Consider the following 25,318-nt stretch of genomic DNA (forward strand, 5'->3'; position numbering starts at 1 on the left):
TTATATTGTTATTATTTGGTGGTATATTATTAAATTTTGAAGTATTAATTTAATCATTTTTTTAAGCAGGGGAATTAATATACAAAAATACGTTAGTTTTAAAATATAAAATATTTTGTACCTTCTAAAAGTGTAGTGCTGCTCTCTAGCGGCAAAGCAATGGAATGAAATCTCAGTGCACGACACGTCATATGAGCTCGAAAAGTGAATTTTGTGCAATTTTCCAGAAGCATTTTCCAAGCAATTGAATGTTCCAAATTGTGTGAGATATCCTCAAAATACTGCTTAATAGTGTAAAGATTGAGTGTGTCTAGTGAAAAAATGGCTCAGAATCCCTCAAAAGCCGATATCGAGACGCTTTTCAATCGTCTCAGAGCTCTTGCCACCAACAAAGTATGTCCTTTTTGGAAAATGTTTTTGTCTCAGATTTTCAGGATAATTCTCTGATTGGTTATCCGTAGAGTTGCTTTGACTGTGGCCAGAAGAATCCTACTTGGGCCTCAGTGACGTATGGTGTGTTCATCTGCATCGATTGTTCAGCTGTTCATCGAAGTCTGGGAGTTCATTTGACATTCGTGCGCTCCACGAATCTGGACACCAACTGGACATGGATCCAATTGCGTCAGATGCAACTGGGAGGGAATGCAAGTGCCGGGCAGTTCTTCAGGCAGCACAATTGCAATACAACGGACGCCCAGCAAAAGTACAATTCACGGGCAGCTCAGCTGTATCGAGACAAATTGGCCTCAGCAGCTCAACAGGCCATGAAGATTCATGGGAATCGGGTAAGTGTTACCATTCTCCTGGAAGCATTGTTCATAAGGCCTTAGTTGCTTCCTCCTCTCCCTGCACTAACATGCATGTTGTGTGTGATTTTGAGTCACTGAAAAAAGCTCCCTTTTCTCCCTCTTGGCCTTCACGGGATATTCCTCTGGGTCTCTTCCTGGCCATATCTAGCTCAATGTGGAGGGCGGTGTTGAGATGAAGGAGGACAAGGAGGAGGAGGATTTCTTTGCGGATTGCACAACAAATGGAAATACCGAGACCCAGGAAGATTTTACTGACAATACCACAAGGAAGGTAAGACATTCCCTTCCCACCTCCCCTGTCTCTGCGCTCTTGACCTGATGACCATCGTCAGTGGCCTGTTTTATTGCCAAACCCTGCATTTAACAGAGAAATTCATTTTTCGCAATTGCTTCAACATAATTTTCCAATCGCTGAAGACAAGTAAAATTCCACGTGGTATTTTTTTTGATGGCTTTATCAGTTGCTGCAAAAAAATAATTAAGCAGTGTGTGGTGAATCATCAATTTTTGTGGAATTTCTCATTCCTTTTTTTTATTCATTCATTTAAAATTGTTTCTGCTTTGGATTCTTCTCTACAATGAGAGTGAGAGTGAAAGAAATTGTAAATGAATTGTAAATTATATTATACTTCGGCTTCAGATACCTATTTTAAACTTTCTAATGCTTATGGTTTACGTACAATTTTTCTATAATTAACTACATTATTGCAATCAAGATTTTTACAAACGAAAGGAAAAGAGGTATATCTGGTTCTATTCCATTATTTGTTTATGTACCATTTGCGTATTTATCAATAAATCTTCTGAAGTTCTAGATCTAGACGTAACAGGAAATAAATATAATTATCCAGTTTTCGGAAGAGTTAAGAGTTTAATCACTTTAGAATTTAACCTAAAAAAAAGATCTGATAATAGCAATTTTCTAAGTTATATTTACTTAACTAACTTATATTTTTTCCATTAATTCAATAATCCACAATATTTATGTTAGAATTTCTCAAACACTCCAGAAAAAAACATTGGCCGGGTATTTTAATTTTCTAAAGTTTGAATTTAATCGGTGTCGGCTAAAGTCCCAAAAGCCAAAATCCCGAAAATCCAAAGTCCGAAAGCAAAACCCCTGAATTAGCCAAAATCCCGAAAAGCCAAAATCCTGAATGCCAAAATCCTGAATAAGGCAGATCCTAAAATTTTACGAAATTACGAAAAACAAAATCCTGAATGAGACAAAATCCCGAAAAACCGAAATCCCAAAAAAAAACCAAAATCCGAAAGCCAAAATCTTGAATGAGCCAAAAACCCGAAAAACCAAAATCTCAAAAAAAAAATCCACAATCCGAAAGCCAAAATCCTGAATATTTCAAAATCCTGAAAAGCCAAACTCCGAAAGCAAAAATCCTGAATGAGCCAAAATCCCGAAAAGCCGAAATCCAAAAAAAAAAACCAAAATCCTAAAGACAAAATCCTGAATGAGCCAAAATCCCGAAAAACCAAAATCTCAAAAAAACCAAAATCCGAAAGCCAAAATCCTGAATGAGCCAAAATCCCGAAAATACTAAAATCCGAAAGCCAAAATCCTGAAAAGCCAAACTCCGGAAGCAAAAATCCTGAATGAGCCAAAATCCCGAAAAGCTGTAATCCAAAAAAAAACCAAAAACCCTCTGATTAGGGCCTTGGCAGACCTGAGGGTTAGCCGAGAAACGGCTTAGCGTAATTATATTAGAAATAATGGTCAAACTACGTTTCCGTAACTTTTCGAAAGAACTCCCCTGTGCGTTTGCAATTTTTCTGTGTCACTGGGGTGATTTTTTTTTGGGGGTGGGTTTTTTACGATCCAGAGATTTTTTTTGAAAACGGAACTCTTTGTATTGGGAGCTATAAAATATTAATAAAATCATTTTTGAAATTTCTCTAATTTTATACAATTTTCTTCACGAGGTTAATTCTAAATGCATTTCCTATGAATTGTGGGCGTTGAAAAGATGTCGAAAAATTGGTCCCGAAAATATTTTCATACGTCACACAGTTTCCGTACCTCTGGCGGTATGCAATTTTTCTGTCACTTTGGATAAATTCACGGTTTTTTTTCGATTCTGAAAATTTCACTCAAAACGGAACTCCCTGTATTATCCAAAGAAAAGAACAATAACAGAGGATATTAAATACCTAGTCATTCCCTTATTTGAGAGTGAGGTTACAATAGAATTTGAGGTTAAGTTAAATATAACCTCAAACAAATTGCATGTTTTTGATTTTGTGTCGTGTAAAGATTTATTTATCAAACCACGTGAGAGTTTCCATTAGTTTCTTTTTCATTTTGAAATGTTTAGTTATCCTCGTTATCCTACACCTAATCTGTCTAAAAGACATAAAAGGGATAATTTTAATCTAAAAATAAATAAAATTACCTAATTTCAAATACGATTTAAATTTTTTTTGAGTTTATTCGGTTTGTTCTTAAATTAAAAAATAAAATGAAAACATTGCTCATATTTGAATTGATTGTTCTCCTAATAATGGAATCAGGATCTAATCCTCAGTTCAGTTCTTATATAAGCATAAGCTCATAAATCTTTCTCATTTTTAGGTTAAAAATCCTTAAAACACTTAGAAAACCAAATTAATGCTATTTGTATTTTATTTGGACCAAATTTGAGTAACGATTGAAAATTAATTTTCAAAAATTTGCCTTAAAACTTGAAAAGAAAAAGTTTTTGAGGTTAGGCTTAATATAACCTTACTTTTAAAATAAACATTATAACCAAAGTTTAACCTCTCTCTAAAATTTTATTTGATATTTACGATGAGTGCAATAATTTTATTTTGCTTTTCTTGATTTTTTTATCGCAGAAGCTGGAGTTTATTTCTGAGTTTGAGTTTGTTGGTCCTAAAAAAAATTGATAACATTTTTTTTTAGTTCGATGAACCCCCACCAGCGGCGACGCCAGCAAGCGTTTCCTCAGCCAAGGCAGCAGAGGAGAATGTTGGCGCTCCCAGTGTGGACTTTCTCAATTCGACAGTGCCTATTGAAGCGCCCAAATCGACAATTGGAGTGAGGAAGATTCAGCCAAAGAAGGCTGGAATTGGCGGAGCGAAAAAGGGAGGCCTAGGGGCCACGAAAGTCAAGACAAACTTTGCAGACATTGAGCAGAAGGCCACTCTTGCGGATCAGCTGAAAGAAGCCCCAGTTGTTCCGGAGAAGAAACTGACGGCTGAGGAGGAGGCTGAAGCCATTGCAAGTGTGAGATTGGCCTATCAGGATCTGTCGGTGCAGAAAACTCGTGAGGAGGAACGCATTAAGGCAACAGATCCAGCTAAGGCGAAGCAGATGGAGCGCCTGGGAATGGGATTTGCAGGCAGAAGTGCAGTTTCGCATTCAGCTGTAAATGATATGAAGACACTGAGTGAGGAGAAGGCACCAACAAAAGCCAAAAGTCGTAGTTTCTTCGATGCAGACGCCAACGACGGAGGCTTCTTTGATGATCTACTGCCAATGTATTCCACCAATATGATTGTTAGCGGAAAGTCATCGTCCAGGAAAGAGGAGAAGAATGACGATTGGACTATTATTAATTCAAGTGACGCTGTGGATCCTATCGATGGCGATCGTCCAGTAATTCACACGATGTTTATGCAGCAACCCACAAAGGCATCACCCACAGTAACTCCCAAACTGCCGACTGGTGTTAAGGCGTACGAAAATGACGAGGCTCAGAAGAAGTTTGGAGGCGCCAAGGCAATCTCATCTGATCAATTTTTCGGCAATGAATCTGGGTCGAGTTTCGAGAGGTCAGCGAACTTGGCACGCTTCCAGGGGTCCAGCAGTATCTCCTCTGAAGACTTTTTCGACGATGGAACGGGAAGGAATCAAAATCGTGGTGAGTTTATTTTTGTGCAACTTTTGCAGTATTATTCGTCTGTTTACAAACATTTTCTATATGACCCTTTACTCGGCAAGTTAAGCAATCAGACTGTGAATATTTCAGTGACATACATTTGAATCTTAAATTGACCTTCAGTTGATTGAGAAAGATTTTAACCTAAAGAATATAATTGATATTGGTCCATCAATTAGTTATCACGAAAGTGCTAATTATAACACTGAGAGAAATCCGAAAAAGTTAAAATAACATTCCGGAAATGTTAATTTTACCCTGCAGTATTGATCCGAAATCGGTGTAAATATTATGTTTTTTAGGTGTATTATGGGTTAAAGTTACCCTTTTTCATGTTAATTTTACCCTTAAAAAGGTGTAAAATTAACATTAACAAATGTTGATATATTTTTACACCTAAAAAGTGTTAAATTTATGAGAAAAAAAGTTAATCGCACCCCCGTTTTTTTCAGTGAAGACTTGGGTGTTATATAATGTTGTAGGACTAGGTGGGGCTTTGACGAAAAAATCACTTTAACAATGGAAGTTATTTTTGCATTAAATGTTATCCTTAAATATTTTAGTTTCCTTTATCTCATAATTGTAACACAGTGGGTGACCGATGGGCGTGACTAATAAAAGGCCTGGCTACACAGAAAAAAATCGTAAAATTATTCGTAAATGTTTGTGAATTCGTATTGGGGACTTACGAAATGCGAGTAAATGTTTGTACATTTTTCACAAACATTGTTCATAACATACGTGGCGTCAATTAATTGTCTGATTTTCAGTCCAAGGGTTTTCAAGAAGTGCATTCCAGTTTTACCGCGTAGAAATATTTGCATATATCTATGAGCGTTCCAAAAATGATTTTCACAAATCAGATCCCAATGGTAGGCAGGCAAACTTGCATAATTGTCTGTGCATAATCCCAGGACCCTCTGTATTTTCGCTTAATTTACAGTTTACCTGTAAATAATTTTATAAATCACTCAAAAGATCGCCCATAACAGCTGAGAAATAATACAATTTATTTTCGGACAAAAAATTACGAGTACTTATTAGTTCAAAACTGATTGGAGTCAGTTTACTATTGTCAGAAATTCCAAGACCTTTTCAACGTGTCCAAACATGATCCCATGAAGTTGAGAAATACGATCTCTCAAACCTTTGTAACATTTGACCTTGAAAAATCGTTTTTAGGATTTTCCGTTCTATGGAAAAATGAAGAATGAGAAGAGGAGGGCGTAAATGAGGGGGATATGTTAATGATGCGGAGGTCGACTTATGGGGGGTCCTCCGAAGGTCCCAAAAATTTTACTTTAATCGTTGGGCTGAAGGCGTGCTAACATACGGACAAACAGCGTGACAACATAAAAAAGCTAAAACCGAAAGCTAAAATTGGAAACAGCCAAAATCATGAAAGACAAAATACCGAAAGTAAAAATCCTCAAAGCCAAAATATTAAAATGCTTAAATTCCGAAAGTTGATGTGAAGAATTTCGATCCGATAGGATGTAGCAAGAATTGACGGAAACACTAGACCTTTCTTGACTTTTGCAATTTTATTCTTTACGACGTTTCGAGGATGCATGTCCTTTATCAGGTATCGAATTTTGTTGGGAAAATCACGTACAGACGGGAAATGGTTACATTTTTTTGGACTTGGATCACAGATTGCACTTTTTAGTTCACCATTCGACTTAAACTTTGTGAACTTAAAAGTGCCCGCCTGTATGTGACTTTCCCAACGAAATTCGATACCTGGTGAAGAGGACACTCATCCTCGAAACGTCGTAAAGAATGAAATTGCGAAAGTCAAGAAAGGTCTAGTGTTTCCGTCAATTCTTGCTAAATTTCGAAAGTGTTAGAATCCTGAATAGCCAAAATACCGAAAGCCAACATACTGAAACGCTAAAATCCTGAAATCCAAAATCCAGAATCCGAATGGGTCAAAATCCCGAAAAACCAAAATCCTGACCTTGTAAAGCCAAAATATCAGAAGCCGAAATCCCGAAAGTCGAAATCCCGAAAGCTAAAATCCCGAAAAGCGAAAATCCCGAAAGACATAATTACGAAAAACCAAAATTCCGAAAGCCAAAATCCCGAATTATTCGAAATCCTGAAAATCAAAATCCCGAAAAGCCAAAATCCCGAAAAATGAAAATCCCTAAAAACCAAAATCCTGAATGCCAAAATTGCAAAAAAGACAAAATCCTAAACGACAAAATACCGAAAGTAAAATTCCTGAAAACCAAAATATCGAAAAGCCAAAATTCCGAATATGTTAGAATCCTGAAAAGCTAAAATCCCGAAGCCAAAATAACTAAATACCAAAATCCTGTAAAGCCAAAACCCCAACAGGCTAAATACCGAAATGTCAAAATCCCGAAAGCCAAAATCTAGAAAACCAAAATCCAGAATGGGTCGAAATCCCTTAAAGCCAAAATCCTGAATGGACCAAAATTCCGAAAAATCAAAATCCTGAACTCGAAAAGCCAAAATACCGAAAGTCGAAATCCCGAAAGCTAAAATCCCGAAAAGCGAAAATACCGAAAGCTGTAATTATCAAAAGCCTAAATTCCGAATGCCAAAGTCCCGAAAGCCAAACTCCCGAAAAACGAAAATCCCGGAGAAACAAAATCCCGAAAGCCATAATCCCGATAACCAAAATTCTGAAAGCCAAAATCCCTAAAAACGAAAATCCCGAAAAACGAAAATCCCGAAAAACCAAAATCCCGAAAAACCAAAATCTCGAAAATCAAAATTGCAAAAAAGATAAAATCCTTAACGACAAAATACCGAAAGTAAAATTCTCGAACGCCAAAATATTGAAAAGCCAAAATTCCGAATATGACAGAATACTGAAAAGCTAAAATCCCGAAAGCCAAAATCGCGACAGCCAAAATACCGAAATGTCAAAATCCCAAAACCCAAAATCCAGAAAGCCAGAATCCAGAATGGGTCGAAATCCCGCATGGGTCAAAATCCCTTAAAGCCAAAATCCTGAATGGACCAAAATCCCGAAAGCCAAATTTCCGAAAGTCAAAATCCAAAATCCCGAAAAGCCAAAATCGCAAATGGACCAAAATCCCGAAACGCAAAAGCTCGAAAAGCGAAAATCCTGTAAGTCAAGATCCCGGAAGACATAATCCCGGAAAGCCAAAATTATGAAAAACCAAAATCCAGAAAATTCCGGAGATATACTATCCCATAGATCTTTTTCTCCAGGATTTCACCTGTGCTTCTCTCTTTAGAGTTCTTAAGGACTAATTAGATCCTGCCTCTTCCACGAGATGACTGTCTCACAGAGGTTAATTTCATGAAATTTTACCAGAAATTTTGATTCGGGATTTTGACGGGGATCCGAAAAAATTCTATTTGTTTGCTTAGCAAATAATCGCAATAACAAGAAAATTTGTTTACAGTCCCACAAAAAGGAATTGGACCAACTTGAATGTAACGAAAAACACCTCATTTTGTGTGATACTGTTAATTATTCATAAATTAGCATTTTAATTGGGTTTCAAAGAAAAATCTGGTTTTTAATTAAAGCAATTGCGTCACTATATGCGCCACTGAACTGTTTTTGTTTCTTAAGAATTATTTCGTGAAGTTTGTCGTAGAATTAGTTGGGGAGTGTTTCTGCTATGGCACTTCCTGCAATATTGATATCCATATCAATATCACGAGAAATTCCTCATTCTTCGGTGAGAATTGACGCCTCTGGGTTATTGCACAATAATTAATCACCGTGACATTGATATTAAAAATATGTTTGTTTGGTGACTCAAGCGAATTTTGGTTTTGATGGTGATGATTTCAGGAGGAGGCTCAAGGATGAGAAGTGTGGATATCCGGGGACCAAATCTCGATGATGTGAAAGAGAGTGTTCGTCAGGGAGTAACGATGGTCGCTGGAAGGCTGAGTACACTGGCTAATGAGATGATGACCACGATTCAGGACAAATACGGTGGATAGGGATCAGCTGATGATGGGGGACTGAAGGAGACAACTACGGTAGGAAAAAATAATTTACAATTAATGCATCATGCAAGTGAGATGATTTAGACGAGATATTTTATGTAATTTTTTTTGTGGGAGGGTTGGGATATTATTGATGTTTTTATCTTTAGGCGATGACAAAAGAAAAACTAATTATTATAAAGAAGAAGAAGTAAAAAAAAAAATAAGTAGAAAGATTTAAAAGCAAAAGAGAGAGAGAGAAAGTAATCCCAGTTGGGAGCTATGTATATGAATTCCGCATGATCTTAAGAAGAGAGAGAAAAAAAAGGAAATCTTTGAAGGTGGCATTTTCTTTTAGTGCCCGGAAAAAAAATATAGATATTTGAATAAATAATACGAATGAGTCGTTTTATCCACGAGCAATGGTCTTTTGAATCTGTCCCCGTGATTTCTCACACAATCTCGCGCATTGCCACAAGTGTTTTTAGCCACTTTTAATGCGCCTAGAGGAAACCAGTTTCCACGGCCTTTCACACAAAGTGAGAGATTTAACATGCCAATTTCTTCCCCGGAGAGCTCTTTTTTTTCTCATCACATCTCTCGGACATCTGTGATTCAGTGAGAGTTGGACAGTCACTGATGCGACATATTGCCTTGATTCTTCAGTTTTTCACCAATCAGAATTTTTTAGCTTTCCTTAAGAAATGGCCAAGAAAATAGTTAAATCATTTGTTATTTGTGCTTTTGTGATCTCTTTGGTGATATCTCCAACATTTGGTCAAACACCAAATGACAAACAATCGCAGCCAGGTGAGAAACTCTGTGGATCTTCGTAAGATCCCAACACTTGACACCATTTGGCAAATTTTCCAGTGACTTATGGATCTCCTTTTGATGAAATCATTGTGGAATCCTCGCTGAATATCCGCAAAAAACCTACTCCAGTGCGTCAATCGAGGTCCTTTGTGGAAGAACTCAGTGGTTCAGCAGCTGTGAGGAGAGTTCGCAGAGAAGATGGGTAACTTTCAGTTTCATAGAAATGAAGACTATACCGTGACCGTGAAATTCGCGACGTGCTCGCAAAATCAATTAACGCATCGTTAAATTGACCACGCATACACGCGATCAATTGAATTGGAATGCCAATAAAACGGCAGCGAATCAGACGCGTGATAATGTGTTAACCCTTCTGTGAACGTTTTTATTTATTAATATTATTCATTAGCAAAAAATTTACATAAAAGATTTAACCTCATAAGCTCCACCCAAAATAAATTTTAGACCACACCCTCTTCAGAAGTATCGTCTAGTTATAGTTAAATTTATTTTTAACACAAATTATACTGTCTTATAGGGAATACTAGAACGATCTCTGAATATTTAATATTTTACGGATAAAAAAATTGATCAGTTAATTAGATGATTGGTCAGTAAAAAAAATAAAAAGGATGATCATGAACTCCAAAAATGCCAAGATATGGTGGAAAGGCTCATAATTTTGGACAGTTTCTAAATTTGGACACTTTGAGGGTAAAATTGGACACTAAAAATAAATTGATTAAAATGACGGATTTTTATTCCAATATTTGATGAATAATGAATTCTATCTAAATATTTGTTCTTTTTGGAAGATTTTAACACTAAATACGTTAAATTTTGAATATGATTTAAGTTAAAATTGCTTTGTTGAAAATTCAGTGTGAGCAATTGCTTACGAGAAATATGACAGAACTTTGTGTTTACTTCAGTCTTATTTAGCTGTGATGAAGTTACTAACAATGTTTCTTCCCTTTTTTTTGAGATATTATTATTGAATATTCATTGAAAATTGTGTTGATTCACGTTAGTGGTGATTTGTACATTTGACCTGAAGTGAGATTTGCCTTATGAATTAGATTTTTCGTGTGAAAAATGGGAAATTTTTTAAGACACTTACCAGTGAGGTGATACTCCTTATTTTGGACAGGTGTTTTTCTCACGAAATTTCGTGAAGTTTCATATTTTGTGATGACTAGGTTGGACAAATGCCTGGAGAAACAAAGGAGCATCATCTCTACGAAAGAGATGTAGCGAGAAATGCCTTGAAAGGCTCCCGGAAACTTACCGAAGTCAACTCACTTTAATGAATGATATGGAAAGTTTCCGGGCTTCTTGTGACATTCTACGTTTCCCTTACATGAACAGGAAGAGACCTTGGTAAGATTGGTTCATGAAATGAAGAACAATGGGCATCCTGTTGAGGCGGATTAGCTGTCCAAATTTACAGCCAAGTTGTCCTAATTTAACAACCAAGTTGTCCAAAATAAGAGTCAAATTCACCTCTACATATCAATTCATTTTTAAACGTATTAAAACTAATTTTAGTAAAAAAAAAGACGATAAATAGCTTTCCAAGTTTCTAAACAACCCTTCTGAAAAAAGTGTAACAAAAAAATCATTTAGTATTGAAAATATCGCACTTCAAACTTGGAACATCGATGCTTATAAGCAGACTGTCCAAAATTATGAGCCTTTACCCTTTATCTTTTTCCCTTTGCCAAGAATATTTTATTGGTATACTTACCGGAATATTTTATTTTACTTACCGATTTTAGTTTTTTTTTTATCAATTTCACTGAAATACTGGTCAATCTGCTTTTAAACAAAATTGAACCAATTTACTATTTCCTGTTTACTTAGTATGGATATAGAGTATAGGGTAAGTGCGCCAAATTCCGGCCAGCTTGCAATTCCCGCCACCTTTTTTGTTCGTCGAATTTCCATGAACTTTTAGATTTTACGTACTCTAGAGATTATACAATGAAAAAGAATAATAAAAATATAGCTTCGACAAACGAGATGACGTGAAAAAGACATTGCATTGGAAGAATTCTCGAGGGACAAGGAACTTTGAGAATGAAGGTGTCCAATATAGGGCACCAAAGCTATGTCTACATTTTTATTCTTTTTAAAATGCATTAAGAATGATTTTAGAGTAAATAAAGACGATAAACTGTCTACAAGAAGGAAAAAAATTATTTTGAATAAAAAATTTCAGAGACATTGGCGCTTGCATGCAACTATGCCGAAATTTGGCACACTTACTATTAAAATTAACCTAATTCTTTGTTGGCGAAAGTATCCCTCTCATACTTGAAGTTTTTGGAAATTTAAAGTGCTTCAATTTTTACCACTAGCGGTTCATAGCTTGAAAGCAATTTTAAGTATAAAATTAAATTTTATATCTATTTCTCAGATTTTTTTTTATTTTTCTAAACTGAATTATCATCTGTACAAAAGATGAGCAAAAAATGACTATAATTTGCTTGCTGTCGTGCACAGTTGATTACAAAAAAGGCACTGTTGAAATGAGTTAGTAATGACTCCAGCACACCTTTTAGATCAGGAAAATTTCATGAAGTCGAAATTCGAATCCCTTTCTTTCTCACATGTTTTGCATATGACTATCTCATTCTTTCGCATACCAAATTCGATTGAACTAAATTGAATTTGGAGTGATGTTTAAAAGAAGAAGAAGAGTAAAAGAGTATGAGATAGACATATTCAAAGCATGTGAGAAAGAAAGGAATTCGAACTTCGACTTCATGAAATTTTGCTGATCTAAAAGGTGTGCCGGAGCCATAAAAAATTAAATTGAGTTTCTAATGGCTCCGGCACACCTTTTAGATTTGGAAAATTTCATGAAGTCGAAATTTGAATCCATTTCTTTCTCACGAGTTTTGCATATGTCTATCTCATTCTTTCACACTTTTTTTCTTTCGAACATCACAACAAAATCAATTTAGCTCAATCGAATTTGGAGTGCGAAAGAATGAGATAGACACGTGCAAAACGGGTCAAGGTCAAAATCCCGAAAGCCAAAATCCCGAATTCTTAAAAGTGTCATAGCTACTCCCATGATCAACAACACATTTTCATTTTTTTTCGAATGTTTTCTTAAAAAATACAATTTGAAAAATAGGACCTTTAGGACCATCAATTTCCAAAATATTCTCCACTCAAAAAAAAAAGACAATAATTTCTATTTTTATATTACTCAATCAAAGAGATACCGTATAAAGAAGCAAAGTAATAACAACAATTATCACAAGTTGTGTGAAAAATCTTCGAGGATAAGTTAATAAATTAAAAACAATAAATTGGGAAAGTATTAACACTTTGAAGAAATCCTTAAGAATATCATATTCTTTGCAGAAATAATTTCCCTAACTTCGAGAATTTCGGTCCCAATTTTGGAAATTTCGGATCATCAAGTGCTTTGGCAAATGCCAATGCACAAAATCAATATTTCGGCCAAAATGGTTTTGGTGGATCTGCCGCAAATGCGGGAGCACAATCATTTGAGTCTCATGGTCCTCTGGGTGGCTTTGGTGCTGCGGCTTCGAATGCACAGTCGCAGGGGTTCAATGTTGGCCCAAATGGTATCACAGTGAGTACATTTAATGTCCAAAGGCAAGTATTTTTTATTTATTTAGGATGATCTATCTACAGGGATCTGCTGGACTGTCCGGAGGACAGACATACAATCTTCCCAATGGTCAAACTTTAAGTCTTACATACGGCAATACAGTGTCTTTTGGACCAGATGGAAAACCAACAGTTTCTCGTGGGAATTCCATTGCTTTTTCCTAAAGAGTTTGCTAAGGACAATGAGATTAAAGAAACGTGGAAAAGCTATAAAATCTGTTGCTTTTTTTTTCTTTTTGGTTTTCATCTTGATAAGTTCATTGGTCTTTTGATCTGTCCATTTCCGCATTTTATTGTTCACAATTAGCGTAACAGGAGAGTCAAAGATTGTGTCATCGGGATGTCTTCAGAGGAATACTAATAGACAAGGTAGAATTGATGGATATTCAATTAAAATGACTCACTATACATTTGCAAAAATAAAATTGAGCTCACTTTGAAGTGTGCAAAATTCATTTGATCAATGAAGAAAAAATCATTCTTGATTGAATATTTTTGTTGGGGAGTGTTCGCCTGAGGAGAATTTTGGAGTTTTTCTTAACAAAGTACCTCCGTGAAAGGAATATCAAATAGAATTTGGACAAATTTTTTGTCTATAAAAGGCTAAGAAATTTGTTAATCTTCATTAAAAGTGTTTCTGTAGCTGCAAAATGCGGTTCTTGGTGATTTTTGCGTTTTTTAGCGTAACTTTTGCTGCTCCAGGTGAGATTCATTTGACTTTCTATCCCGGTGAAATTCTTTGAAGTGGATAATTTTGTCCCAGGATATTATTTCTACGGACAACCAATTCAACGGAGAGTTTTTCTGTACAACCATGAACCTCTCCAGAGACAGATGACTATTCAGTATCAGCCACCTCAGTGGATGCATCAAGTCTCTTCAACGTCCGATGGAGGTGTGTCAGCCTTTGTTGCAGGAAATTCCGGATCAACAGGAACAGTCTTTCAGCCATCCCTTGCTGAAGAATCCACAGCGAATGCCGATGAATCTTTTGCCACGGCTGAGAGTGATCCTGAAGTATCTTCAAAGACGGAAATCCCAAAAACTGATCCAGAAGTGACAGAAAAAGTTTCTCTACCAGAGAAAAAAGTTCAAGTTTTGGAGGAATCTGATGAAGATCAGGATGATTTCTTTGAAGACAGACGTCGACCAAATTCATCAAAATCAAAGGGCATAATGTTGTTTCCTATGAAATTTGGTTCTACTGATGGAGCAGCAATTGCCATCGCCAACAGTTATAGCACAGGAAGGGGAGGAAATGCTGTTAGTCACGCCACAGCTTATGGAAATCCAATGGAAAAGAAGAAATTCAGAGAAATTCCTTAGGAAAAACGCTCTTTGTAGACCAGAAACATATTCAACATTTTTTTTTGGTAATGACAATAAAAAAACTGGAACAGTGAATATTGATTTCTTATTGTTCTCTACACAAAATTTTATAATGCTTTGATAGTTTTGGGATTAATTGTGGATTTCCTTGGACATCAAATTCAATAATTCAAATAAAATCACGCGTAAATAAGCGTTTAGTGAACAGCATAAGTATAAAAAGTGGACAGTTTATAGTGCATACGAAACATTATTTAAAAATTAGGGTAAGAGTGCCAAATTTCGTCATAGTTGCATGCAAGCATCAAAGTCTTAAGTTTGAAATGTAATATTGTAAATTCAAATTGATTTCTTTTATTCTTTCTTCTGAAAGAATGTTGCCTGGAACCTTGTAAAGAATTTACCGTCTTTATTTACTCTAAAATCAATCTTAAAACATTTTAAAATGAATAAAAATGTAGACATAGCTTTGGTGCCCTATTTCGGCCACTTTCTTTCTCATAGTTCCTTGCCCTTCGGGAATTCTTCCAATATCTTTCTCACGTCATCTCGTTTGTCGAAGCTACATTTTTTGTTATTCTTTTGCATTGTATAATCTCTAGAGTACGTAAAATCTAAAAATTCATGGAAATTCGAGGAACAAAAAAGGTGGCCGAAATTGCAAGCTGGCCGGAATTTGGAACACTTACCCTAGTTCAAAAAGTTCTGAATAGAATAGTAAGGAACCTAGGTTGAAATCTTCAAAGTTCGATATTGTCCAAGGTAAAAGATATCGCATTCACGGTTTTGTATGAGCCCGTAATAAATCAAATCAAAATGCCACGAATTGCCCCAACATTTTTTAAGGATCTGCACAAAGCCCGTTTAAAAAAAATGGACCAAGAAGCAAATTTTCATTCGAAAAATTGTATTCAGGAAAATTGTAGGGCTGTAAATTTCCTATAAGTATTTGTTGCTTAGAAATATAACCGGTCGGATTATTAGGTTGAAGAATTGGGTGGGAATGGGTTCTGTTAACCCTTTAAGGACGATTGGAACACCGGTGTCCCATAAATAACATAATTTTTCCTGACTGCCTAAAGTTATTTTTTCCTTATGTGTGTACGTTATTGCAAAATAGAAAGTTGAAGGAATCTTATATATGACATTTTCATTACAGCTTCATAACCAGGGATTTATCCGAAATCGTAAGATCTTCCATGAGAATTTAAAATTGTGCAAATCAGTTGAGAAATATGCTTCAGGGGTTTTCATTGCTTTTACATTAAAAAAAACTGTTAAAAGGAAAAGTTTGAGATTACATGGTTCTTGAAGACTAAAAGAAAATATATTTTCTCTAATTTTCATTTTGAAACTTCAAAATATTAGCTGTCCGGCGAGCACCAAATGCTAACCTATTTCAATTTAGCTGAAAATATATGTACAGGGTGGCTGAAAAAAATACAACAAACTAAAGCGCTATAGGGGAAGCGCTTATAATTTTGGACAGTCTGCTTATAAGCATCGAAGTTCCAAGTTTGAAGTGCGATATTTTCAATACTAATTGACATTTCTTGTTACTCTCTTTTCAGAAGGGTTGTTTCGAAACTTGACAAACTATTTATCGTCTTATTTTTACTAAAATTAGTTTTAATACGTTTAAAAATGAATTGATATGTAGAGGTGAATTTGGCTCTTATTTTGGACAACTTGTTTATTAATTTGTCCAACTTGGCTGTAAATTTGGACAGCTAATCCGCCTCAACAGGATGCCCATTGTTCTTCATTTCATGAACCAATCTTACCAAGTCCTCTTCCTGTTCATGTAAGGGAAACGTAGAATGTCACAGAAGCCCGGAAACTTTCCATATCATTTATTAAAGTGAGTTGACTTCGATACTCCAAGTACGTGCAGATTCGCTCATTCCCTGACCTTTCCGGGAGCCTTTCAAGGCTTTTCTCGCTACATCTCTTTCGTAGAGATGATGCTCCTTTGTTTCTCCAGGCATTTGTCCAACCTAGTCATCACAAAAGCTAAAACTTCACGAAATTTCGTGAGAAAAACACCTGTCCGAAATAAGAATCATCACCTCACTGGTGAATGTCTTAAAAAATTTCCCATTTTTCACACGAAAAATATAATTCACAAGGCAAATCTCACTTCAGGTCAAATGTACAAATCATCAGTAACGTGAATCAACACAATATTCAATGAATATTCAATAATATCACTCAAAACAGCGAACAAACTTTGTTAGTACTTCACCAAAACTAAATAAGACTGAAGTAAGCCACGAAGTTCTGTCATATTTCTCGTAAGCAATTGCTCACACTGAATTTTCAACAAAGCAATTTCAACTCAAATCATATTCAAAATTTAACGTATTTAGTGTCAAAATCTTCCAAAAAGAACAAATATTTAGATAGAATTCATTTTTCATCAAATATTGGAATAAAAATCCATCATTTTAATCAATTTATTTTTAGTGTCCAATTTTACCCTCAAAGTGTCCAAATTTAGAAACTGTCCAAAATTATGAGCACTTACCCTATTATCCTCATTTTTCGTTCAATTTTTTTTTTAAATAAATAAAAATTGGTAGTAAATACATCAAAATTTTAGAATATTATCGGTTTTGTTCAATACGATCTTATTTTGACTTAATATGGTCTTAAGTCTGTTGGAAGTGCTATCGCAGTTTGCAGGAATGTCAGCCTTCTGATTGTCCTGCTATTCGCGAGGAAGGGCTGCCTTCAGCTCCTCGGCACTTTGCTACTTTTTAGTCCTAACCTTGACCAACAAAATGCCTCTTTTGGAGAAGTCAAACGATTTTGCATCCAAGAATTGTGGAGGTAATTTTTTCTCAAAATGAAGGGCAAAACATTTTTTTAGGCAAATCTTGTTCGGAGCGTGATTTCTGCGATGTTGTCGAGTCTTGATCGAACTTCCATTATTTCTTACTAAAATTTTTGTTTGTCCACGACTCCAACACCCCTTCCAGGACAATTTCCAGAAACACATTGGCATTCATTTTGACGGTATAGCTTAAAAACCTTAGTGAAAAGCGATAATTTGTCCTCAAGGAAGTTCAGACCTCCAAATAAGGTTATCCTTGACTTTCGGTGGTCATTCGAACATCCAACTCTAAATTATCGTATGATCTTTCCTTCATGTTAAATATTCCACCTGTGAAATGTATGAAATCTTAATCTTATCCTTGGCGCCGATTGAAAGAGATATCTAGAGAATTCTTGTGTCTTTATTATTTCTCAATCACTTGACAAAAGCACACACACGAAGTTGGTCACATGTGTCTGACCGTGTGAAGTTGTATATGAAAGCTTCTAAATCTTACAGTTTAAATGTAACAAATCCCCTTCCCCCTTCAATCTTGTAAGTATGATAATCCTTCAGATAACTTGGTGGTCGTCGTTCACGAACAGGTCTTTCGACACTTCTTGGTGAAACCGGATCCATCTGCATCTGACTGTTTTCTGACGTTAATGGAGCTGGTGTATCATCCGATATCAATATTTCTTGATTTTCTGTCTCGATGTCTTCCTCAGAAAAGTTTTCGGATGGAACCGGAATAACAATTTCTTCCTGTGGATTTTCTTGAATCACATTCGGCTGCGCTGAAGTACCTAATGTCCTTGAAATCAGCTGATTAATGTGCCGACGCCATAGTACTCCTGATTCCAACTGAACTTGATATGAAACTGGTCCAGTCTTTTCAACAATGGTGGCCGCAATCCATTTTGGACCAGATCCATAATTTCTGGCAAAAACGTGATCTCCAACAGCGAATTGTCTTGCTTGTCCATCTACTTTCCTTCCCTCCTCCAATTCGTCTGGAAGTACCTTGCTGAGCAATGTTTTCAAACGCCTTCCCATCAAAAGTTCTGCTGGACTTTTTCCCGTCGTTGCATGTGGGGTTGTGTGTTGATTCATCAGAAGCTCACGAACTCGACTCTCGATATCTCCATCCAATTTCTTTAACTTGTCTTTCACTGACTGAACCATTCGTTCTGCAAGTCCATTCGACGATGGATGGTAGGGCGCTACTGTGAAATGTTTAATTCCATGACTACACCAAAACTCCTTCATTTCCTCAGACACAAAAGCTCGTCCGTTGTCACTGCATACTTCAGCAGGAATTCCATGCGTTGCGAATAAATCTCGGAAAACCTTGATCACTTCAACTGATGACTGCGCCCGTACCACACGCACTTCCAACCATTTCGACATATCATCCACTACAACCAGAAAATTTCTATCCATAAACGGACCCGCGAAATCTACATGCAGCTTGTGCCAGGGTCTCTTGCTTTCCTTGTTGTCACAAAGTGGTGCCTTTGGCGGGTCATTCCTTAAAACTTGACATGTTTCGCACTGTCTAACTGTGTCCTCGATATCCTTATCCATTTTTGGCCACCAAAAATATGCTCTCGCCGACATCTTCATAGCCACAATTCCATTATGGGCTTGATGAAGTGTCTCCAATAATGATTTTCTAGCTCTCTCAGGGATAATAACACGGACTCCCCAAAGCAAAATGTCCTTTTCAATTGAAATCTCAGATCTTTTGTCAAAATAAGTTTTCAGCTCTATATCTGAGCAATGTTCAGGAAATCCATCCAGTACCCATCTTTTTACTCTGCTCAACGTTGAGTCCTTCCTTGTCCATTTCTGAATTTGTTTCGCGGTCACAGGTCCACTCTCGACTTCTAACATAGCAATGTGACCGCCATTATCAGGTTCCTCCACATCAATAATTGGCCAAGGAAGTGGCAGTCGACTCAATGCATCAGCATTTCCATGTAGTGTACCCTTCCTGTATTCAATCCGATATTTATAGGCCCCGACAATCAGTCTCCAACGAAGCATTCGGGGTGAAATTGCTTCCTGTATATTTCTAGTCGGATTGAATATTCCCAGCAATGGTTTGTGATCGGTTATAATAATGAATTCACGACCAGCCAAATATTGATGAAAATGACACACTCCAGACATCACTGCCAGTGCCTCTTTGTCAATCTGAGCATAATTTCTTTGACACTTCGACAATGTTCTTGAAAAATATGCAATGGGTTTTTCCCCCTCCTCTGTGCGATGTGCCAAAACCGCTCCAATTCCATATGGTGAGCTGTCACACGACAACACTAAAGGTTTTTTCAGGTCGTAATGTGTCAAAACACTTGCAGATTCCAAAGCCTTCTTCAATTTTTCCATAGCATCATCGTGTTCCTTCGTCCAATTCCAAGTAGTGTTGTCATCCAGCAAACGAAAGAGACACTCTGCCATTGTAGCCCTATTGGGAATAAATCGGGCATAAAAGTTTATCATACCCAACCAAGCCTGCAATTCAGTTTTGTTTTTTGGAGTGGGTGCTCTCCTAATAGCAGTCACATGATCCTCCAGGGTATGTACACCATCCCCGGAAATGGAAAAACCCACAAATTGAACCTTGGGTGCCCCAAAAACGCATTTGTCCCTTTTTATAGTGAGGTTAGCACCCTTCAGCCTTCCAAGAACTTCAGCCAAACGATCATAATGCTCCTTGGGTGTATCACTCACAATGAGAATGTCATCCAAGTACACTTGCACACCGGGAATTCCCTGCAGTAGCGAATCCATGAATTTCTGAAACAATCCCGGAGCTGCTGAGATTCCGAATTGAAGCCTTTTGACTCTGTATAGACCTTGGTGAGTATTGATTGTGAGCAGATGAGCAGTTTCCTCGCTCACGGGCAGCTGCTGGTATGCCTGAGTTAAATCTAACTTTGAGAAAATCTTCCCTTTGCAATTGGCCAATAGCTCCCTGACAGTAGGTAAAGGATAATCGTTCGTCCGGGAGGCCTCATTGACAGTTGAACGATAATCTCCACAAATGCGAATTTCTCCGTTCTTTTTCCGAGCAATACAAATAGGTGTTGCCCACTCCGAGAAATTCACGGGCTCCAAGATTTCCTGTTCCACCAACCTGTCCAATTCCTGACCTACTTCTTCTTTAATTGCAAAAGGTACAGCCCGACTTTTGAAAAAACGTGGCTGTGCGTCCTCTTTTAATTCAATCTTAACTTCTCCCCTAACAGACTTGCCCAACTTATTCTCAAAAACACACTTGTAACGATCACATACCTCTTTAATAGTCTTCAAGTCCACAGCTTCTTCTACTGCGGCTATCCGAATTTCGATTCCCAGAGGTTTAAACCAATTGCGTCCCAATAGAGGTGATCCACCCTTTTCTGTGATCAGTAAAGGCAAAATTGCTTTTTTCTTGCCAAGAGTTACTTCCACATTCACCTCTCCAAGAATGACTACACCCTGACTAAGCCATGTCTTGAGATGAATTGATGATTTTTTTAACTCCGTACCAGGATTCGCAATTTTCTTCCAAATTTGTACTGGCATCACTGATACAGTCGCTCCAGAATCCACCTCCATTCCGGTCGTCACACCATTGATCTGCACATCGACGCACTCTTCCGGACAGATTTGCCCCAAAACATTTACGCCTCCTACTCTTCCAGACAGATGTTTCACCTTCTCTTCATCGCTATCTGACGCATCAGTAGTAGCATGAATGTTTTTTCCTTCCTTCATTGCAACACATTTTGATCTAATATGTCCCTTTTTCTTGCAAAAATGGCATTTCCTGTCCTTAGCCCAACACCTCTCTGGGTCATGAGGGTTTCCACAGCGAAAGCATAACCTCACTTTGTCTACAGTGGCTTCCCCTGCCACACAAGTCTTGTGAACTTCAGACACTATTGCCTTTGTCATCTCCTTAGCTCCAGCATCCGCTGATTCTGAAGCCAATGCAATTTCCATTGCCTCATCGAACTTCAAAGCCGGATGCTCAAGCAATTTTTTTCTCAAAGACACATCTCGCACACCACAAACCATCCGATCAGTAATCATATCTTCCACGTCGTGAAATTTGCAATAACGAGCAAGGACATGGAGGGCCATAACAAATTGTTTGATGGTCTCCCCTTCTCTCTGCTCCCTCTGGAAGAAGTGAAATCTCTCTCTACGCATGTTTCTCTGAGCGTCCATATGCGTAGAAATCTTAGATACAATTTGTGTGTACGAATGACTTCTCACAGCGCCTCCAGTTAAGGCCTGAGCCAACTCAAGAATATCCTGTCCTGCAACAGCAAACAGATGCGCTCTCTTTTCACCTTCATCGGTGATTCCTCGAGTTTCAAACCAGAACTCCAAGCGCTCCTTGTAAATTTCCCAGGACATGTCTTTCTTAAATTCACCGCAAACGGGATTTCCTCTGTATTCTTGAGCAGTAGCCATTTTCTTTGTGTTCACCTCGATCGCCAGTTGTTAAATATTCCACCTGTGAAATGTATGAAATCTTAATCTTATCCTTGGCGCCAGTTGTTAAATATTCCACCTGTGAAATGTATGAAATCTTAATCTTATCCTTGGCGCCGATTGAAAGAGATATCTAGAGAATTCTTGTGTCTTTATTATTTCTCAATCACTTGACAAAAGCACACACACGAAGTTGGTCACATGTGTCTGACCGTGTGAAGTTGTATATGAAAGCTTCTAAATCTTACAGTTTAAATGTAACACTTCAGATAGAAACAATAATTTTGTTTGTACATCAATTGCGCAATAGAAAATTTTTCTTATCAGAAAAAATGACATTCTGGAACTGACCATGAACGTGCAAGCGAATTTACTCCTTCGTCGATCGAGCATAACTTTTTTTTGAGGATCGATGAAATCTCGTCCTTTTCAGGATTTTTGGTTTTGGTTGGGTCAGGGTCAGGGGACCTTAAGTTTGGGATTGATCGAATGCTCTAAGGGCCAGCTATAACATACTAAAAATTTGAACCCGATCGATGCCATAGGGGCGGAGCTATTGAGAAAACAAAAAAATGGGGGTATTCAAAATGGCGAAAGGAGGGGTGGGGGGTTGGGAATCAATGCACCAAGTTGTAATTTTCACCCGATATATAACCTTTGCCGAAAACCGCAAGTCGATATCTTTCTTTTGGGAGATATTAAGCTCCAAAGAGCGGCCGGCCGAGAACGTAACTTAGCCCCCCATATATTCGGGATCAGGAAGTGATGACACATTTTGGTCAAGTTTGAGCTCGATCGAACGACATGAAATTTTAGCAGGATTGTAAAATTATTACGAATCTCACCTAACAAACACCAGGTAAGAAGACGGTAATATCAATTGCAATTAGATTAGACCAACAAGCGTCTTTGAGCTTTAATTCGTTTTCTTCAGTTTGTTGAACTTTCTTCACAGACATTTTTTTTTTTTGAAAATTATGCAATATTAATAAACTTGCTCCAAAGGGGATTTTCATCAAAAAAAAAGCTTCAACAAATGATGTCACGAATGATGGTAATTCTTTCCATAAACATCTCATAGATTGTTAATTGATTGGGCATCGTCATTTGCGCCGTGAAAAACTAGTTGTTTTGTTCAACAGAAAAAAAATCCCTCTCAAACCTCTGCTTTTCCCGCAAATATTTGCCCTGTCCACTCAGCTGTTACCCAAAAAATTATGGATCGTCATTGTCTTTGAGAAAGAATAAATGATAATTATGTTCTTCTGATCTCATATAAATAGCGAAAAATGGGATTTCCAGGCAGTCGTTTACTTCTCAAGCCTACAAAATGAGATTCTCCCTAATTTTCCTAATTATTGTGATTTTGAGCACTTCCCAGGCTCGTCCTCAGTTTAATTTCCTTCCATTCTTCAGTTTTATACCACTTGGAAGTTCATCTTCAGCAAATTCTCAGGCAACATCGCAATCCGCAACATTTGGCGGTGGAATTGGACCACTTTACGGAGGATTTACAGCATCCAATTCTGCCGCCCAAGCTTCTTCAGCCTCAGATTCTTACAGTGGTTTTCCGTGAGTGATCATCAGTGAAAGTGTCTATTAATTTGTTTGATAAATGTTATCCCTTTTGCAGCTTCTTCTTCGGTCGCTGAGACAAATTGATTATTTCCGTGTCTCCTCATTCTCACCTTCTGGATATTATTTAACTACCTCATTCTCTCCTCTGACCAACAATTTCATTAGCATCTCAGCTTAGAGAATCTTCGGCGATGATGCAAAACGCTGCCGGTTTTTAGCTGAAGTCGTTTAAGTCATAACTCGTCAGGAGGATGTTAATTTGGAAATTGATTTTTAGATAATGCGCTCTTTTGTAAACTTTTAATTTTTTTTTTAAATTTAAGAGTGTATATTTTTGGAATATTTTTAATAAAAAAGTGAGAAGAAACACATTAGCACTCTATGCGATTAATTTGAGGGTTTATAACTTTGAAATCTTCGTCGTACTTCGCGTTGTTCGCGAAATCCAATTTTTCTTCACAAAGCTGCAATACTTTGCCTTTTAATATTTATGGACTCAATTTTTTATTAATGTACGGATCAAAATGTGTATGCGTGTGAAGTTCCTTCGGATAAGGTGTAACTCATTTCAAGAATGCAAAACAATCGGACGAAGAACCTTTCTGAATCATGCAAAGGCATTGAAGTAAAAGGAGTAAAAGAAGGAATTCTTTTAAAAACAATATGAAAACGCTCCCAAGAAACAGAAATGTTTACGTTTACAGAAATATAATAACCTTTATAAATAACCCAGTAACATTTACTGAATCCCTAAGAAACGCATCCTAAAACTCAAATAATTTAACTAATTTATTGTAGAGCTTTGGACATTTGAACATGTATTCAGCTTTATTTGGAAGCCCAAACAAATTTTGTGAGTTTGTTATTGGATTCAGTCATAACGGATCCTGACTGAAACCAATCTTTAGTTTTCATCTGAAACAGGAAAAATTCCTGCCTCCACTCGGATTTGAACTGAGGACCTTTCGCTAAAGGTCCTCAATCCAAACCCAAGTGGAGGCAGGAATTTCTGCTGTCTCAGATAAGAACCGATGATTTGTAGTTCACTCGTTCTGACTGAGACTAATAAATTAATTGTAGGAAATATATATATTTTTTCTCTTATGAGTTACCCGTGGTCTACCGTTCTGAATTTTTCATTTATTCATAAAATGTCATACAATTAGAGCAACTGCTTGTAATTTGGGACACTTTGAGGGTAAAATCGGACACTACAAATAAATTGATTAAAATTATGGCATCTTCTTACAATATTTAATGAACATTGTATTCTTTCTAAATATTTATTCTTTTCAGAAGATATTAACACTAAAGGCATTGAATTTTGTATATAAAAAAGCCTAAAAAGAGTCCCGGAAAGGTAAGAGAATATGTGAATCTGCGCGTACTTGGAGTGACGAAGTCAATTTTTTAAAGAATTATAAGAAACCAGGCACTTTGGGATATCCTACGGTTCCTTCCGGTCCTTCTCATAAGTAGAAAGAGGACTCAGTAAGTTTAGTTCTTGACATGGACAACAATGGGCATTATAATGTTTGCATCCTATTGTGGCGGATTAACTGTCCAAAATTACAAGTATGATGTCAAAAATTATAGTCAAATTCATTTCTACATATTTATTCATTTTTAAACTGTAATAAGATTAATTTTAAGAAAAGCAAAGACGATAGAGTAGCTTGTCAAGGTTCCAAACAACACTTCTAAGTAATACTCCTTCCGTTCCGAAATAAGTCGTACATTTGGCGAAGAATTAGGGATTAAGGAATGGTTTAAGAGAATGTTTTTATTATTTGCAAATATCTTGTGTATGAACTATCTTCCATGTTCATGGATAATATGGGGATCCTATCACGATGGTAAGTTGAGGAATCGATATGTTGAAGTTGTCCATTTTTCGTGTTTTTTTCAAAGAGCTCCGGTAGATAGTTAATTACTAAAAAATGGACTGTGATTAACATTACAGGCTAGAATTTGTTCTAAAC

General features: G+C 36.9%; 4 protein-coding genes across 5 annotated transcripts; 3 read left to right on the top strand and 1 right to left on the bottom strand.

Moving 5' to 3' along the window:
- The first annotated feature begins 78 nt into the window (after window positions 1-78).
- LOC129801500 (ADP-ribosylation factor GTPase-activating protein 2) lies at window positions 79-9,069 on the top strand. Of its 2 annotated transcripts, XM_055846611.1 has the most exons (5): window positions 138-393; window positions 462-785; window positions 958-1,080; window positions 3,727-4,687; window positions 8,511-9,069. In XM_055846611.1, exons 1-5 carry the CDS (start codon window positions 322-324, stop codon window positions 8,663-8,665), a joined length of 1,635 nt encoding a protein of 544 aa, XP_055702586.1. In that variant the 5' UTR covers window positions 138-321; the 3' UTR covers window positions 8,666-9,069. The 2 variants fall into 2 exon arrangements, with proteins under 2 accessions (XP_055702587.1, XP_055702586.1); XM_055846612.1 differs by lacking the exon at window positions 958-1,080 and having other exon boundaries at window positions 79-393.
- A 79-nt stretch (window positions 9,070-9,148) lies between these two features.
- LOC129801590 (uncharacterized) lies at window positions 9,149-13,332 on the top strand. The gene is made up of 4 exons (XM_055846812.1): window positions 9,149-9,460; window positions 9,524-9,668; window positions 12,845-13,079; window positions 13,142-13,332. Exons 1-4 carry the CDS (start codon window positions 9,355-9,357, stop codon window positions 13,280-13,282), a joined length of 627 nt encoding a protein of 208 aa, XP_055702787.1. The 5' UTR covers window positions 9,149-9,354; the 3' UTR covers window positions 13,283-13,332.
- Window positions 13,333-13,850: 518 nt separating this feature from the next.
- Window positions 13,851-14,443, top strand: LOC129801603 (uncharacterized). The gene has a single exon (XM_055846826.1). It carries the CDS (start codon window positions 13,952-13,954, stop codon window positions 14,441-14,443), a length of 492 nt encoding a protein of 163 aa, XP_055702801.1. The 5' UTR covers window positions 13,851-13,951.
- Window positions 14,444-17,777: 3,334 nt separating this feature from the next.
- On the bottom strand, window positions 17,778-21,737 carry LOC129800983 (uncharacterized protein K02A2.6-like). Its single transcript, XM_055845732.1, has one exon. The coding sequence runs from the start codon at window positions 21,735-21,737 to the stop codon at window positions 17,778-17,780; it is 3,960 nt and encodes a 1,319-aa protein (XP_055701707.1).
- Between the last annotated feature and the right edge of the window lie 3,581 nt (window positions 21,738-25,318).

Source organism: Phlebotomus papatasi, chromosome 2, assembly GCF_024763615.1.
Source record: "Phlebotomus papatasi isolate M1 chromosome 2, Ppap_2.1, whole genome shotgun sequence".
Taxonomy (NCBI): Eukaryota; Metazoa; Arthropoda; class Insecta; order Diptera; family Psychodidae; genus Phlebotomus; species Phlebotomus papatasi.